Below are 18469 nucleotides of genomic sequence, written 5' to 3'. Positions count from 1 at the left end.
ATCAATCAATGCTTTCTTGAATGCTATTGTAAACTGATATTGACCACTAGTTGAGAATGGGGGGGGGGTTAAGATGTATTCTTAGCACCATATCTATTGCGATGCTATTTTTTGTTCACTTCATTATAACCAATATTTCATTGAGGGGGGGAGGTGGCATTGAAAAAAACAAACTTTTTATTTGTTGACCTACAGCAATTAAATTTGGCATGCATACTCATAAGTGTCTCGAATTAGGAAATATGCAGTTTCATCGTGGTACCTTCAGTAGTTCTCAAGTTACATAATGCTACATGGTCCAATTACATGGTCTGCTCGTGGAAAGCCTAGCGCTGTAACAAAACATGCCAGGAAGCTGCGAATGGTGTTGATCTTTACTCAAAAGAAAGCTACAGGGTTATGGCACTCTCAGAATTCTTTAATAAGTTCTCTTTTTTGTTTTAGAGATCATCATGGCTGCCGACGCACATTGTCGGAAACAGTGGCATGGACAAATCATCGTCCAGAAAAAAAAAACTGGGCCAAAGAACAGAAATTTAAGATTACTGTACCCACAAGCAGTGTTCAGGGATTAAAAAAAAACAATCAAAATCGGTCCAGTCATTACCGTGCTACTCTTTCCATGAGCAATGCACAATGTCCAAAACACACTTGTGAGAAAAAGCCTGTCGAAATTTTCGATAGGCCTTTTTCAATTAACTTTTTTGTTTCTCGTTGGATATTGATAAAAATTGGCACAAACACTAGGAATGACCTCACAGTGCTTCCATAAGAATTTTGAAGCGATACTACAAATACTTTACGAGAGGCATATTTCTTCATTGAACTATGTGGAGGGGCTGAGCATAATGTAAAAAAAAACAGTATTGAAAAAGCTGCGTTTAAAGTTTCAACTTTTCTTTGTTTCCAAGACTCCTAAAAACTGATCTCAGGTTTGTCTTGTGATATTTGACTTCTTTTCATGATTTACTCCTTTTCATGATTTACAAAGAACAAGTATGGATTTCAAACCAAGTTCTTTGTATGAAGAAGTGGTGTGATAGGTATGACAGAAAAGATTGTAATTGAATAAAACCACATACTGAACTTATTGCACTTTTTTTGTGCTGAAGTTGTAATTAGTGTAATTAAGTACTTGATTACAAGTATTCACTGAACTTTTCTTTATTTGGAGAGAGGGTTATTGCATCAGAAAAAGGGATCACACCATGGCGGCCTATGCCTTCTTTCCAAATAACAAAGTTGGCGGCAGAAGACTAGTGGCTCAGGAATTTTAGCAGTATAATTTATGACACGAAACGGGCATATGAAGATTCGTGCCCCTGAATCATATATGCTCTTTTGCCGCTCTAGTTGTGAAACGCATCATCATACAGCCGGTCGCGGAAACTCTAATCTACAGCAATTTATTAACCTCGGAACATTCATAGACGTTCGTGGCGATATGAAGCACGGCTCCAAACACGTCTGAATTGCATCACAACAGCTTATTGACAGCACGCCATATGATTGTGGGGTGCGCCGCCGCGTGGACAGTGCAGTGGCGTTTGGTGACGATGCGCGAAATGTGTGACTACGATGACGAAAAATCGCCACGCACTGTGCTTGGCATCGCATTTTCGAAGGACGACGCGCGAAACTGCTAGCCACTGTTCCCAGCAATCCTTGGCAGTGAAGGGGGGGGGGGGGGGTGTGACGAGCTTGACTGTGCTTGCTGCCGATGCGTAAAATACCCGTACGTGATTCAGAGGAGCTAGAGAGTGATGTGCTACATTCCTTGCGAAGAGGCACGTCGCCAAGAGTGCGCTTGCGCGCCGTTCCTGCCCGCATTCTCGCTGTCAGCGGAGTTAGGGCTAAAGCCGACTCCGATGACGTGCCGCACTCGTAGACTTCGCTCCGCCACTCGTAGTAATCAGATCGTGCTGCCGCTCACAGCTTCGTTGCTTGCGAAGAAGCTCGTCGCCACGAATGCGCTAGCGTGTCGCTCCTGCCTGCAGTCTCGCTGTCGGCGGAGTTAGGGCTAAAGACGACTCCGATGGCACGCGGCACTCATAGACCGCGCGCCCGCTCGTAGTAACCTTATCGCGCATCCGCTTACTGCTCGTAACTAAAGCGTATTTATATCTTGAGTGATCATCAAGCCGTGAACACGTCGCAAAGTAGCGATTTTCGAGAGCCATGTCCTCGCAACGCACAAGCAGCAGACGACGGTCGTCTCCCGGAGCGAGCATCGGGCCAATGGCGAGGCGAGCTGAGGCAACATGGCAACCACAGCCATTCAAGGGCCTCAGAACGACCTTCAAACATTTGCTTTTTGTGCGTTTGTTAAAGGGAGGAGCCAGCTGAGGCGGGAAAGTTGAACATGGAGAAATGCTCTTTCCGATGAGCCCAAGAAGCCGGTTCCCAGCCTAAGCATCGCGAAGCTATAACTTTTTGAAAATTGCTGTTTTCTCGTCATTTCCAGAAGTTTTGCTACCTAGGTGGGTGAAACGAATTTTCTGAAGCACTTCTGCACGGTTTTCAGTGTAGATATTTTGGAACCAGATAGAAAAGGGGTTCCAGAAACTGAAAACTTGAGTTTCAAAACATCAATTTTTTTTGCCATTTTGCGCGATCCCAAAGCCGCGTCCCCCCTTAAGTTGAGGAAGTTGAGGTGCGTTACATTGAGGTTTGAGTGTAGATTCAGAGCAAAAAATGCCCATGGCACAAGGCTGGCAGTAAATAGACGCCAATGATTGTGATAACGATAGAGGCAGTTTCACTGGTGTCGACATTTTATTATGGTTGCATTTTAAATTCGACCTATATTCTGGTTTTCGTGCTATAGTTGGTAAGCATTCATTCTAAAAGACAGTGTGTGGACACTGACACTAGAAGGAAGTCCAGAGACTACTGGGGCCTTTTTGCTGAATGTTTTTTGTGGCATGTGGAGTTGACCTTAAAGCACTGGGACTACACACTTAAAGGTGGTTGCAGTTGTCGAAAGGTCGAAAATCATGGCGCTGGTTATGGGTGAGGTACCATGGCAATCTTTCCGTGGCACCTCAATCACTGGTGCAACATCTACCTCATTTCGTTAAAAGGAGTCAAGTTACAGGCATCAAGACTGGTATAAAAAAAATTGATTTGGAGGTAAACTGTTTCTTGAGTTGTTTCTGCAGATCTCCTAGCTTCAAATTACTAAGGTGAATGAGTCAGGAATTGCAACAAAACTCATTTACAGAAGCTCTTCTCACATAGTAAAAGTTGTTTTAACATCATGTACTCAAGTTTTCTGGTGTTGTCTGACCCTTGAAGTGCAGGCATTGTGGAGAAGCACGGCTTTCATTTTTGTTACATTTTGTAGCATTGTGCTTTATGACAGTTGACAAGGTTGTCCTTGTATAGTGGGGAGCTGCTATTTCTGAATATCTATAAGTTGAAGAAACTCGTTAAAAATGAGCACTCTATGATGCTGTTGTCATCAATGCTGAAAAACTGCATTTTTCACATTTCAGGAACAAACAACATCCGTATTTTTGTGCTGGATGAGGCTGATGAAATGCTTTCCCGAGGGTTCAAAGATCAGATCTATGATGTCTTCCGGACGCTAAACTCAAACATTCAGGTACGTACATCGTGGGGGTTTAAGGGGGGAGGCTACACTTAACAGGCAACTTTTTTATGAATAGATCTGAATGAGATTTTCATAGTTTGTGTATTTAGATCTGCAGATTCTAAAAGGTAATTACTTTTTTGATTGGTCAGGTAGTTTCTAGAATACTCCACAAATAATGCATAAACTGGGTCCTTTGGAGCAAAATTAGCATAACGCAGGAAATACCAAAACAGTGGTGACAGTGTAGATACAATATTGTATGTTTACAGGAGTGCAATATGCCATAAATCAATTTGCTGGGCCATTTTCATTAAGAGTTAGAGGTAATCAATGTTCACAGAAAAAAAAAGCCACCTTCACATGTCATGTATTTGACCCAATCAAAAAATGTTTTGAAGCGTATATTGTCTTCAAGATAAGCATCTTGCTTATGCATTTATCTTTCTGGAAAAAAAAAGTTATGCTGATAGCTGGAATAGGACAAAAGCTATTTTCCCTCCAACTTGGCAAATCTCCCTAAACAGCTGTTTTGAGAAAACAATAAAAACTTTCTCAAAACGATAACTTTTCAAAACACTGTTATTTGAAAAATACTATAAAGTCTTATGAAAAAGCACCAGGGAAATAATCTGGATGCATTCCATCCTTATGCTTCTTCGTGGCTAGCTTCCTCACAATTTGGGATGCTTTTCTTTTTATTGGAGCTTGCACTGCGACGACAGTCCTTCTCCCTAGCCCTCAGGGATGCACTGCTGGGTATGTTCATGTCCAGCTGCTCAAGATTAGCAGCACATGTATTGAGATTGCTGGTGTTAAAGCACAGCTTCTGCGACAGCAGCTTGCACAGCAAAAAGCGAAGGGTGCTGCTCCTTTGATATCAAGCTCCAAATCACGGAGTGGAGGCTTTCGTTTGAATTTTGGATCTTGTGTCGCTGACATCTTTGGAGGAAGGCCTTTTAAGACAGCAGAGTGTATACTGGCAGCATTGCTTCGGCAACCTCCTTTGTAGCGGTGCGAGGGTTCTGGTTCGCCTTTTGCTTTTGCAGCATTGTGGCGGCACCACGAATCAGCCCCGGCTTGACACGAACTGTGATCTGAACAATTATCATTAGATGTGACGTGCTTGTGTGTTGCCATTACGGCCTTTTTTCATGGCGTCCATATCACTTTCGTTGGTTTTCAGTGCCCAGCCATATAGGTCGACCCCCCCAAGTTCAGGTTACCGAAAAAGAAAAAAAAAGGAAAACACAAAACTTCCAAACAACATTTATTTGCGAATTGGGCGCACCGCACCCCGATCGTAGTAGCTCCCCTCAATCTCCATCACAACTGCTCCTATTCGTCCGACGAAGCACCACTGTCTTCTGAAGACAATAGTTTGTCGCTGGCCGCCTCCTACAGTGCCTTGTCTTCAGTGCCATCCAGCGAGTTGCTGATGCAACATTTCTTGAAAGCATTTTCCACCATGGAATCCGGCAAGGGGCACCAGGCGGAAAGCACCCAGCCACAAACACTCAGTAGGCGGCCTCTGTAGGCGGCCTGTCGGTGTCTTGGGGTTGTCGCCGGACATCCACTTTTGGTATTCCAGCTGCAACTCGGTCCTTGAACGGCTTGTTTAGCACAACGTCGAGCGGCTGGAGGGTAGACGTCATACCGTATCACGGCGAGGTTCGTTTTCCTGTCGCTGAGTGCGCGTTTCACTGCGTCGGTTAAGAAGTGGCCACGAAACGCATCCAACACCATCTGCGAAGACGCAGCAGTGCACCTGGCCGACGGTTCCACACCACTCGTATCCATTCGAGCATCATGGCGTCGTCCATGTATCCCTTTTTGTTGACGCGAACGACAACACCGGGCGGGAACACTTCATTCGGCATTGTCTTGCGTTTAAAAATGACGAAGGGCGGAAGCTTTCTACCATCTGCCGTGCATGCCAGCATGACGGTGAAGCGCGAGTGCTCGTTGCCAGTGTACAACAGCTTCACATCCTTGGCACCGCGCTGCGTGATCGTGGTCGACGAAGGCATGTCAAACCACACGGGGGTCTCACCGGCGTTGCAATCTGCCCCATCATGTTCACGAAACGCTGAAAGGTTCACGAAACGCTGAAAGTTTGAGCTTGTTCTCGATCTCCTCCGGCAACTTCTGACAGATAGATGTGCGCCGCCAGAGAGAAAATCCTTTGCATCGCATAAATCGATGCACCGAAGTTCGGTGCACGAAACTCTTCTCTCGTGAGCCCAACTTCTCGAGCGAGTTTCAGGGCTTTCTTGCGAATGGTATCCATGGTCACTGGCAGCGAGCGCGCACGAACTTCCTGCACAAAGTCCGCTAGCTTATCCTCCAGCTGCCGATGCACAGCACGTCGTCCACAAAACGACATTTTTTGAGGATTGCACATCTGCAGCTTCCCTTCCTGCGCCCTCCAATAGCGCACGCTTTTTTCCGATACACCAAAGCGGCGCTGAGCAGCCATGTTCCCGTTCGCTTCTGCGAACTCAACATCTAGTTTAAACGCAGCTGAGTACTGCCTCCTCGCACCGCTAGACATATTCAGTGAAAGAAAAAAGAAAGGCCACTAAAAATGCAGCGCAATGTCAAGCGGAGCGAAAACTCTGAACAGATCGGAAGCAAATCACGTACACAAAAAAAAACAGACGGAAAGAAAAAAAAAGCTTTCCTGGGCAATGTGGAAGCTCCATTTTGGTCACGTGCGTCAAGCAACCAATGGAATCGCGCGCTGTGCGTGGGTTTGTCTTCGTTCTTTTTTTAGTCTTTCGGGAGGGGTACATAGTTGTCTACTGGGGGGAAAAAAACTTGGAAACGTGATCTTTCGAACAAAACCAAAATGGCGCTAGTGGAGCGCACAGTTCCCGTGCCGTCGGCAGTTTAAATACGGCTCATTTACACTTCAATTTGAAGGTCCGCTTGCGCGAAGTTGCCCTCTTTGTGGATTATAACTTGAGAAATAAGTGGAACTTTAAAGCCATACTTTACTGATAGGTGCGGAAGGGCATTGGGAATGCGAAAATGATGAGAGAAAATGCTGTCTTGGGGCAGATTTTCGACTTCCAAGTGCCGTGTCTTTCCATAAGGGGAGTGAAGTGGCATTAGTAAACAAATTTTGTTATAACTTGACAGATGAAAATTTACACAAATATTCTGCATGTCTCCCTGATACTTTCATAAAATTTCTATTGATACCTGCAGAACCTTATTCAATTAAGTTGCTTCTTGCATCACTTTGGGCAATGCCTCGAGAGTTATCAAAGTGCACCAGAAGGCTAGGTGGATATTTACTTCATAGTCTAAGGGGGACGCGGCCCTTGAAGAACAAAAAAAACTCAAAAAAGTCAGTTTTTGGTAAACAATATTGTTTGTCTTATAAGTTACCTATTCTATAAATATCAGCGTCTAATTCAACCCCAAAGTGCAAAAAAAAGAATGATCTCGAGGGCGCCACAGCGCCCAAAACATGCGCAAAATCCAAAGTCAAACCAAACTTCGTGTGCGAGCCATTTTGAGACCATGCGACCGTCCCGCACCATCTTGATCTTGTTTTGACCATGAATTCTTTCTCTCGTTTGCCGCCTTTCAAAATGGTGTGAACGGCGCAGTTGAGATGCTATCAGTGTTACCCCAGGATGCGATGTGGAGCGCTGATTGGCTAGAGCAGCGCGCTCATATCTCTCGGGCGAAAGCATGCCTGCCATTGGCTGCTGCGCTGGAAGAGGGGGCCGTCCCGCTGGCGATGGCACGTCCGGCGCGCTCGTCTCGCTGTTGCATCTCTACTCCGTCCGCCTCGACAGACATTTGCTTACGAGCCACTTTTTGCCTTGTGCTGTATTTTCGGTTGGTTTCTCTTCATTTTTTCTTTTCTCACAAGTTCTGTGTCCTTTGCATGTCTCATAATCATATGGTGGTTTTTGGACGTTAACCCCCACATATCAATCAATCAAGTTCTGTGTCCTTTATCTTTGTTGCTTTGCGTGATGCCGACAACGAAGCCAAATAAGACTGCGCTAGTTCTATAAGAATCGAAATTCCGCTTTTCTGCTGCAAATGCCCAATGCGTAGATGCTTGTGGTGGTGAAGCTGTTGTTAGCTGCCACCAGTCCATATTCCGACAAACCGTGTGTGCCTGGAGCCGCGAATGGATCGAGCATGTCCGAGATTGCCGGATCTAGCACGTGCTCTGAATCGGTGCCATCGAGCGTGACACCGAGCACGGTGTTAGAACACCATGACAGTGTTGCTAAGATCGCCAGACACTGCACTTTGTCTGCATCGGGGCCAATAGTGTGCATGGATCGTCAACCCCTCATTTGCGAAGGCATTTCCTAACTAAGGAAAAAATCCTTGCGAATGCGAGACATCCAGACATCGCTCACGCTAAACTCGAATCTACGGCAGCGACGCAGAAAATATTTGAACTGATGCAGCCGGCTCTTGAAAGAGACTCCCTACGTCTGAAAAAAAAAAAATTAATCCAAATGGCACTTTGAGAAGATGGAGGGATGACAAAAGGAGAGAAGAGTGCACAAGGGCCTTTCAAGCTCATGTGCTGAACTTTCAAAGCCCGTTTTCTCAAAATGGATTTTTTAGCTCGTTGTGGTGCTGAGGAAAGGGATTTCTCAAGAACTGCTTATCAGATTTGTGTGCTGTTTTTTACATTCTGCTCCTGGATGATTTTGGCAGGGTGTAACAAGTTTTTTTTTTTTTTTTGAAAATTGGTGCCATAAGTAATAATGAACAAATAATTTTTGATAAATGTCATACCTAATGGCTGCATCAAATTCAAAGTTGCATAAAAATATTTTGGAGGGGAAATCGAAGACAACTTCTCTTTAGCACCCTAAGGATATTATCTAGGGATGACACCAAATAATTTCAGCCTTCTGGTATGTCGTGGGGTTTCGTCTGGCTCTTCCTCAGGCACACAAATGAACCCACCCAGTTCGACCTCAGCAACTCTAGAACCCCTGAACACAATTTCTTGAAACTTTGCAGTTTTTATAGGTTTAATGTAGTGAACATACACTGAAATGTTTATTAGGATATCTTAAGACATAAAAAAGTTCGGTTTTTTGGGTAGCCTCTTCTCTTGAGCTAGGTCAGCACCTTCAAAAACTCATTTTTCTGAAAAAGATAATTTATTTGCATTTAAAATATTCTTAATCCTTGTCTATTCAAAAATATTTAGGAAGAAGACTGATAAGATTATCTCCAGCCGTTCGAAAGTTATGATCATTTCTTTAATCCCCTTGGTTAGATTCGAAACCAAAACTGAAAGTTTTAGGGGCGAAGCTCCTCAAGACCTCACGATGTCCGTTGTCTACAGTCAAGTAAAGTGTATGATTTTCTAAATAGAACTTCGCTTCAAGGACTGAGTGTAGTGCGAAAAAAGTATGGCACATTGCTTTTGAGGTTTTTCTCCTTTTTTGGCATAGTCCAGCTGTAGAGCTCTTTCAAATTGGAAATGTGATTCATTGCGTATGCATAAAGTCAAAGGTATTGCAATGTATGAGATGTCGTCTGAGAATGTTGTGTAAATTGTTTTTTCTTGTTTGTGCAGGTTATCCTGCTTTCAGCTACAATGCCATCGGATGTGTTGGATGTCACAAAGTGCTTCATGCGCAACCCCATCCGAATTCTAGTAAAGAAAGAAGAGCTTACCCTGGAGGGTATCAAGCAGTTCTACGTAGCTGTAGATCGTGAGGTAAGTTAGCTGTGTACTTTCTTGACGCTTGCAGCGCTTTGACTAGAAGTTACAGTATTTACTCACATAATCCTCGCACTTTTTTGCCGGAAAACCGATGAAAGTTTGGGGGTGCGAGAATTACGCAGGGAAAACTGTCCAAGAAAACGTACAAAGCGAAAAAGAAAACGAAGTTGCCGCGAAGCGAGATTTTCACACCAGCAACTAACAGGAAGCTTTAAGAAGTACTAATTAGAACTTGCCTCAACAATAAAAGCGGAGGTTCAACACAGGACTAAATTTAAGACGCACAATGTGGAAGCAAATAGTCAAGAATTAGAATAATATACGCAAAGCTTGTGGGCCCGCAAGCGTTGCCGGCGTAGCGGTAGCAATCGTCGCTCAACAGGAGCCCTCAAAATGTGAGCGTAGGACGTCAGTATTGGGCTGATGGCTATTTAACAGAATCGTCCCCAGTTTCCTTCCGAAGAACTAAAGTTCACCATCAATCCCAGTTTTAGGCACACGGCAGGCCCAATGCGTTTTGGTGGCTTTCAGTTGTCGTCACCATTAGCGAACACAAAACTCGTAGACTGAAGGGCCTACCGGCGGCCCTGTTGCCGTTGTTTAGCGCATGGTCAATCACTTGCAACTTGAAGCAGCCGTGTAGCTTCAGTATTGCCTCATAACGTGCCAAGATTACTGACACAACATACAAAACACGCCGCAACGCGCACTGGCCACTTCGGCTTGGCTTGGATTGGATTGAATCTGGATTGAAGAAAAATGAATTTATTGGTCGTAAGCACATCGAGCTGCTTTTTGTTTGCGAACAGATCGACTGCAAGAAGTCTCGCTAGCTTCCGCAGTATTTCACATGTGTGAAACAAAGTATAACTATTTTTGCCACTAGGTTTGTTGTTGGGTCTGGCGTTGCAGTCTGACAGGAAATTGGGAATAATGAAAATCCAGCGTTGCTTGTTTCATCTTAGTCATGCTGCATCAGCAAAAGGGAACTTTTGAGCACCTTCAGTGCCATAGCTTTTTAAGGAGATACTTCTGGATGAACCTAAGCTTTTTTGAATAATACGGCTTCGGTCTTTTCACTTGTTATGTCAATCTCACTTATATGACATTGTGCAGAGGGGGTGGTGGCCTTTGATAATAGAAAAAACATGAAATTCAGTTTATTTTGATAGTGTATTAGCTGAGTCGTTGAGAACTACAATCACTTAGCTAGATATTAGTGTATAATAATGCATTGTTTCTATTATAACTAGAAATACAGTAAAAGCTCGTTAATTCGAACCGTAAGGGGAAGCCGCCTCAGTTCAAATTAACGAAAGTTCGAACTAATGAAAGTGAAGAACAATAGTACACTGCGAGTAGGGCAAAACAATTTTTTGAAAAAAAAAACTGATCGCGGTCTGCCTTCTTTACTTGAAGGCGACAGCCAGCACTTTTGGCGGAAGGCCTGTTCTCCGCCTTCTTCAAAGCTTAAGAAAAGACTGGCGGCATTCAATCCAGCCATGACTTCCGCAGCAGATAATCGCACTGGTGCTTCGTCCTCTTCCTCATCATCGTCACTGGCAGCGACAGGTTCTGCACTTCTCACCTGACATATTATGTCGCCATCCGTGAGTGCACCACAGACCACTGCACTTGAGTCCATATCGACGTAGTCCGCAAAGCAGACGTCTTCTAAAACGTCCGCCATGGGGGCGGTGACGCCGTGTGCGAGCACTGGTGGCTCGTCAGCTTGCAGGGCTTCGGTACTGAAGCCACAGTGGCGAAAGCAATTTGTTATCGTAAGCGCTGTCACTTGCTCCTAAGCACGCACAAGCATGTGTAGTGCACTTAGGAGCGTCACTTGGTAGTTAATGCACAAAATAATTTGTTCCAACATATGACGCTGATAAAATTCTAATTATACTCTGGTCCATGGGCTGCAGTATCGCTGTCGTGTTTGCTGGAAGGAAGGCCAGCTCAATGGCCTTCATCAGAACGTTGACTTTATGAGCCGAACAGTTGTCCACAAGAAGCAGGACTTTGCGGCCACTGCGCAAACGATTCCCCAGTCATCCAGGCCTTTTTGTTGGCTGCGTAGTCTGATGGGAGGGTCCGGATGTTCTTGAAGCAACGAGGACTTCTCGATTTGCCTATCACGAACAGAGGCAACTTCTCGGTCCTGGTCATTTTCGTAGCAACCATCGCAGTTATCAGTTCTTTACTTTTCTTCCCTCCCGTGCACTTGTCACCTTTATACATGGTAATTCTGGCAGGCAGCAATTTGAAAAATAAGGCAGTATCATCCGCATTAAATATGTCCTGCTGAGAATACTTCTCCATGTAGTCTTGAAGCACTTCGGAGCACCAACCCTCGCACGTTTTCATGTTGACTGAGTTCATTTCACCCGACAGCACGCAAAACGAGGTCGTAGCGCTTGTGAAAACTTTGCAACCTACCATCTCAAGCAGCGAAGTCGTCGTAGTCTAGCTGCAGGACGAAGTCCGCTGCCTTCGCCAGTATTTGCCAGTATGCCTTTGCCACTCAGTGGTATGCTTGCACTCAGTGGTATGCTTGCCAGTATGCCTTTGCCTTTGCCACTCCTCCTAATGCTTGCAACTTCTGCCTGGAAGGCGTCTCCAGTACTCCTCCTATTTTTTATATAAGTAGATAGCGTCGTTTTTGGTATACCATGCTTTTTTTGCGATATCTTGCTTGGGCAAGAGTCCGGCGTCTACTTCCCGCAGGATATCAGCTTTTTCCTGAAGTGTATTGGCACAATATTTGCTGCAGACACACGCCATCATGTCGGAGCAGCAGAATCGCGACAGACGGGAAGCTTGTATCGGCGCTACCGCAGCAAACGTTAGCAGAGGCCTAACACCAACACAAAGAATAGCTAGTCGGAAGCTACTCCTGGCACCAACAACCGAGGTGTATGATGCACGCCCGAGACAGACTGCAGAGAATGCTGGGCGAAGCTAGGACACACCCGTTTTGCTGTGTGCTGGTCATGCCATCTGTCGTCTAACAGCGACAGCTACGCAGGATATGCTAAGGCTCAGAGATTGGCACTTTAAAAAAACAAATCTTAGAGGTTACGTTGGATGGAGAGGCGGGAGCCGCCGAGAGAGATTGTGGGGGGAGGTGAAGTGTAAGAGGCGCTATTTTCTGCACTCTGGCCTCCGTGCCAGTTTCTCTCTCCGCTTTTCTTGCCGCTCCCTGTCAACGCCGCCTCGCAACTCGGCAGCCGCCCTATTGAGTGACTAGCCGAGCCGCCGACGCGGTGGCACGTAGTTCGAATTACCCGTGGTGGAACCAACTTCGCTTGAATTGAACTTTTTTATTCATAGGCTTGTATAGAGCTTGGCCGGACCATAACTCACAGTTCGAATTATCCATAAATTATAATTATTGAAGTTCAAATTAACGAGCTTTCACTGTATATATTGATAATTCGAAATACGAAATATGCGTATTTAAGGCCTAAATTAAAGCTCTTCGGGCCTCAGACATCATCACATGCTGAAGTATAACGGTTCGCTCGCAGCGTAATGAAGGACAAGGTATGAACTACAAGTAACTGCACTTTATTTTGCATAAAAATAGCTTGTAAGCTTGTCTTGCTTCTTGTGCGCCGTCAAGTTCCCGTTATTCTCAATACAATTGAAGCTTTTCAAGGAAGTGAATTTAGCTCTTAGCCACAGCAGGGTTGATCGACGCAGAACGCCCATGCAGGCTTTGTAGTGCTGCAGAAGGTTGGTTAGCGGCGGCAGCAAAGGCAGCATATTCATAACCGCACGGGTACACTTACGCGGCATCAACAGCAGCCATGATCTCTGCATCGATGCAGTAAGGAACAGCTACGTATCATCTACATGGATGTAGTCGCTGACTGTCGAAGATAGTGCCGGAAACGCCGATTCGCAGAAGTCACTGTGGCACCGTACTGTATTGTCAGCAGTCATGACGACCAGAAGTCACATGGCCCGCTAGGAAAGTTCGTGATGATGCCTTACTTGGCATCGCTGCAAGCGCCAGTCATAATTTTTATTGCTACGTGCGGGTCAATGTTCAGTTCAACTCCTGAGTGGCAATTTATCAAGAACGAGACAAAAAGTACACAAGAACACTAGGTGCAAAAGATAATGAAGTTTCATCTATGCGGAGTTCTCACCGTTACCACTGTCTTGTTCGTGATATTGATATCACTTGTGCTTTTGTAGCTTGCAGCTGCTGCTTTGTTAAAACCAAAAACACTAAAAATGTGCCGCGAGGTTGCACATCTTGAAGGCCACACTTTTCAGGCTCGCATGCCATGCACTAACAAGGGAATGCGAACACTATAACGTGATCGCTGAGCCGCTTCCCGTTCTCATTTCGGTGTCATCCGCAATTGGTCGTTTTGAACAATATTACGCCTGCGCATTAAGGCATGCAGATCGTGCATGAAACATTCCGGTGCACTCAAGTGCCGCGCAATAAACCAGATCAGCACCGCCTTTTCGTCCCTGTGCGCGAAAATGGATCGAAACTTGTTAGAACGCGGCTGGAAGTTGATCCATTTTGCTAGTAAAACCACTTTCTGAGCTTTCTCAGAAAGTGGTTGGTAGTAAAACCACTTTCTAAAACCACAGCGTTCGATATGGCGGTTGTTCTGCTGTGCAAGATATCGATATACGTGTGCACCAGTCCCATACTTTCGCATGGCAAATTAAAGGTGGTTTCTTAACCGTTTGATTATGCATTTGTTTCCGGGGTATGCTCAATGATGTGAATGTCTAGGAATCACAGAAGGTAATCGTAAAAAGTCGAATAGAATATTTTGAACAAGTTGACCTTTCTTATTATCCCTTGCCTCATTAAAAAATCGGTGGCCACCGTGGGCTGCAAATGCATAAATGCTTAGTTGTTTAGTATGTAAAGCCTTGAGCCACAGCAATGTGGGTCTTCTGCTGCTCCCGAACTCCTTGTAAACAAACCACGTGTGTTGAGAACTCCCACAATTCAACATTGATAAGGAGAGGCTGGATTGGTGTGCAAGGATTTTTGGCTGCTTGAGTATATTCTTCGAATAACAGCTCATCCAGTTCGTACATATTCATTAATTTCAAAAGACAGGGTATGCAAACATAGGCACAAGAAGACACCATCGGGGTTCTTTTGCTGAATGTTTTTGGGGTATGTGGAGTTGACCTTAAAGCACTGGGACCACACACTGTCAAGGTGGTTGCAGTCGTCGAAAGGTCAGAAATCATGGCGCTGGTTATGGGTGAGGTTCCATGGCAATCTTTCCATGACACCTCAATCACTAGTGCAACATTACCTTGTTTTGGGTGAAAGTTAAAGGAAATGGTTAAGGGAAGGCCACAGGTAGGTATTCGAGCAATCGAGACTGCTAAAATGAAAAATGTTCGAATCCCGGCTGCGGCGGCTGCATTTCCGATGGAGGCGGAAATGTTGTAGGCCCGTGTGCTCAGATTTGGGCGCACGTTAAAGAACCCCAGGTGGTCTAAATTTCCGGAGCCCTCCACTACGGCGTCTCTCATAATCATATAGTGGTTTTGGGACGTTAAACCCCACATATCAATATCAATCAATCAATTAAAATGAAAAATAAACTGTTTTTGGAGACATTTGTACTGAGCTCCTTGCCTGAAATTAGTAATGTGAATTGGGGTCAGAATAGCCGCGCTGCGGTGGTCTAGTGGCTAGGGTACTCGGCTGCTGACACGCAGGTCGTGGGATTGAATCCCGGCTGCGGCGACTATATTTCCGATGAAGGCGGAAATGTTGTAGGCCCGTGTGCTCAGATTTGGGTGCATTTGGGGCAGAACCCCAAGTGGTGGAAATTCAGTCATATAGTGGTTTTGTGACGTTAAACCCCACATATCAATCAATTAGGGTCAGAAATTTCAATAAAACTGGTCTTCAGAAATGCCCCTCGATAGACAGTTTCAACATAAAATGAAATTTCTTTTGAGATTCTTACTTCAACCTTTCCTAGTGCCAATTCGCACCACCTGGCATTTGTGAGACCTAATGGTCTACCGTATAAACGCGTGTAAGGGCCGCACATTTTTTTCAGGAAGTGAGGGCTAATTTTCAGGTTGCGGACCATACACGGAACTTTTTTTTTTGTGAACTAAAAACAACGTACCAGTTAGTGAACGAAGAGCGTTTATTGCAGTATGCCGCGTGTGCGCTTAATCGTCGTCACTCGACGAGTCCTCTAACTCGGAGTCCGAGATAGTGTGTTGCGGAGCACCATCATTCCACAAACAGTCATCTTCGGTGCCATCCAGGCTGTTGGATATCCCAGTGACCTTAAAATTTCAGGACACAATGTCCGTCGACACCGAGCTCCACGCCGACAATATCCAACCGAGAACAGTAGCAAGCGGTGCCCTCTGAGCCGTCCGGTCGGCGTGGGCTCATGGTTGCCGGTTGCCATCCATTCCGTGTAGAGTCTTCGGAATTCAACTTTGAATGGTTGATTCACGCTCACATCCAGTGGTTGCAACATTCCTGTGAGGCCGCCTGGAATCACGGCCATGCCTGTGCCGACACGGCGCAGCTGCTCCTTCACCTTATTGGTAAGGTGGCCGCGGAAACTATCCAATATTAAAAGTGGATGTTTGGCCAACAAAGCTCCCGGTCTGTTCTGCCAAACACTTTTCACCCAGTCTAGCACCAAATCATCGTTCATCCATCCCTTCTCTTGGGCTCTAACTATGATGCCCTTAGGGAAAACTTCGTTGGGAATTCTTTTCCTTTTCAAAACAACGTACGGGGGTAGCTTCCGCCCGTCCGCGGTCACACAAAGCATCACGGTGCAGCGTTGGCGCTCAGCGCCGGTGGTCCGCACGGCGACACTCTTCTTGCCTTTTACTTCGACTGTGTAGTTCTCGGGAGAGTCAAACCGCACAGGAGTTTGATCAGCGTTCGCTATTTGCGACAACAAATAACTGTGCTGATGGCGTAGGCCGATGACATGCTTGTGAAAACTAAGCAACGGTAAGCAACTAAGAAACGGTATAGTCTTCTGGTAGCCGCTGGCACAGCGTGGTCCTTCGCCGAAAAGAGAGTCCCTTTCTTTTCATAAACCTTCGCACCCAGCCAGCACTAGCCTTGAAATCCCCGGCCGATATATTTTTCGCACGTGCCAAGGCTACTGCCTTCATGCGCAGCATGTCTGTAGTGGGCGCAAAACTATCGTTCCGCACCTCAGTCACATAGCGGAGCAACTCCTCTTCCAAATCGGGATACTTGCACTGTTTTCCTCGGAAAGCGCGCTTTTTGATATTGGTGTTCTGCAAGGCTTTCTTCTGGACGCACCAACGTCGAACACACTTCTCGTCAACGTCAAATTTTCTGCCGGCGGCCCGTTTCCCGTGCTCGAGAGCAAACTCGATCACCTTCAACTTATAGCCAGCTGTATAGCTATTCAGCTGCTTGCCCATCGTGCGAAAACGTAAACGTCCCGCAGAAAACTAGCTGGAGTTGCAGAGTCATTCAACGGTGCGCGAAACTTGAGCAGATGGCAGGCTGAACAGCACAATGACCGAACAACGCACAAATACTAAATTTGGTGATGCTAATGCCGATATAGATAGCGCGTTTGTATGGAAGTGTCAGAAGTTAAAGATAAAATCCTGCTTTAACCTTTAGTTGGCGGGTGTATGAGCACTACTGAAAAAACTAACAATTTTTAGCCAACTTCATGAACATATAGCATGAAGAAAACCAACAAATTATTCTAATAATGTACTATATGGTGATGATGAGACCTGCGTTTTCTAGCGCCATCTACTAACAACGCCTAGTAGCTCGCACACACGCGCGCATTCTGAATATGCATGGGTCAAGGAAAGTGCGGATGCGGCCCTTACACACAACTTTTTTTTTTTTGAATATGTGCTTCTTAAAAACGGGATGCGGCCCTTACACGCGTGTATACGGTATGTTGCGAATTTTCTAAAAGCTTTTTTGCATTGCATTTCTGCCTGCCTTTGCTGCGTGCTTTTCAAGTTAGGCCTTGTTAGTGACAGTGTGAAAATAAACAATTGTGCAAGTAAAGTGCAGCATGTGCTGTAGAACTCTTGACTGTAAGCAAGGCTATCGGAAAGTGACACTGAGTCTGCACGCTGTAACGTGTAGATGTGGTCAGCTTTTGTAACTGCCAACCACCTAAGCAACCTTTGGGGTGGTGAGCAGGATAATGCTGTGTTCTGACTGTTGGTTTTTGTGTGCAGGAGTGGAAGCTGGACACGCTGTGTGACCTGTACGAGACTCTGACCATCACCCAGGCGGTGATCTTCTGCAACACGAGGCGGAAAGTAGACTGGCTCACAGAGAAGATGCATGAGCGCGATTTCACTGTCTCTGCACTGGTGAGTGGGCATATTGTTTGTGGTGTTCTGGTAGTCTCTCATATTTCGGCACTGCCTATGACACCGAAAGAAAATGAACAAATGCATGACATTTTTTTTTTTTTTTAAGGACCAAGGTGTGGGGGCGATTCATTATGCGAGTAAATGCGGTATGTTAGGGTGAAAGCCTTTTTCGCGGGTTTGCCTTGAACTACAGTTGTGTCCAAGCTATGCGCAGGATTTTTTGGGCATATATGTAATATATATTTTTTTAAATCGGTTGCGATTATTCTATTTTAAGGGTGATATCGCTGTTAACTTTTTAATGCATGAATTATGACACATCTGAACAATGTATATTTCATTTTCCAGCCTTAAATAGCAACATTAAATGAGTCCACAGTTGAATGTGCAACTTTATTGCATACCTTTATGTATGTCACGAATTCTCTATATGCTGGAGAAACAAGGACCTTGCAATGAAAAATGTACTTTAGAACTATGAAATGTGTCGTGTGCCACCTCTTGGGTGCCTACACACCTAATAAACAAAATTATTGAAGATTGAACGTGGGTCACCCAGGCAAGAAAAAATGAAGTGAGAGCTGTTGCACGTGCTCTCTGCTATCAGTTCCAAAACAATTGTATCTCGCATAAAATACCTTAGGCGAGATGGCGCTAGATTTGTTATGCTGAAAGCTACATTCCTCGTGAATACTAGACAGCAGGCATTAAAGCTGGCATGCATTTCATGACCTGCTTGTTGAAGTTTTTTGGTGTTTCGCAACTTGCGA

The 18469-nt window shown here is 45.2% G+C and overlaps 1 protein-coding gene across 1 annotated transcript in view; it reads left to right on the top strand.

The window, feature by feature from the left end:
* Nucleotides 1–18469, top strand: part of LOC119185413 (eukaryotic initiation factor 4A-I) — a 48379-nt gene that overhangs the window by 14477 nt on the left and 15433 nt on the right. The window contains exons 5-7 of the mRNA XM_037434439.2: nucleotides 3498–3607; nucleotides 9174–9317; nucleotides 17559–17696. Of these exons, the coding sequence (XP_037290336.1) occupies nucleotides 3498–3607; nucleotides 9174–9317; nucleotides 17559–17696 (392 nt within the window). The remainder of the gene's footprint in view (nucleotides 1–3497; nucleotides 3608–9173; nucleotides 9318–17558; nucleotides 17697–18469) is intronic.

This window comes from Rhipicephalus microplus, chromosome 1, assembly GCF_043290135.1.
Source record: "Rhipicephalus microplus isolate Deutch F79 chromosome 1, USDA_Rmic, whole genome shotgun sequence".
NCBI lineage: Eukaryota > Metazoa > Arthropoda > Arachnida > Ixodida > Ixodidae > Rhipicephalus > Rhipicephalus microplus.
This window is presented reverse-complemented; position numbering and strand designations above follow the sequence as displayed.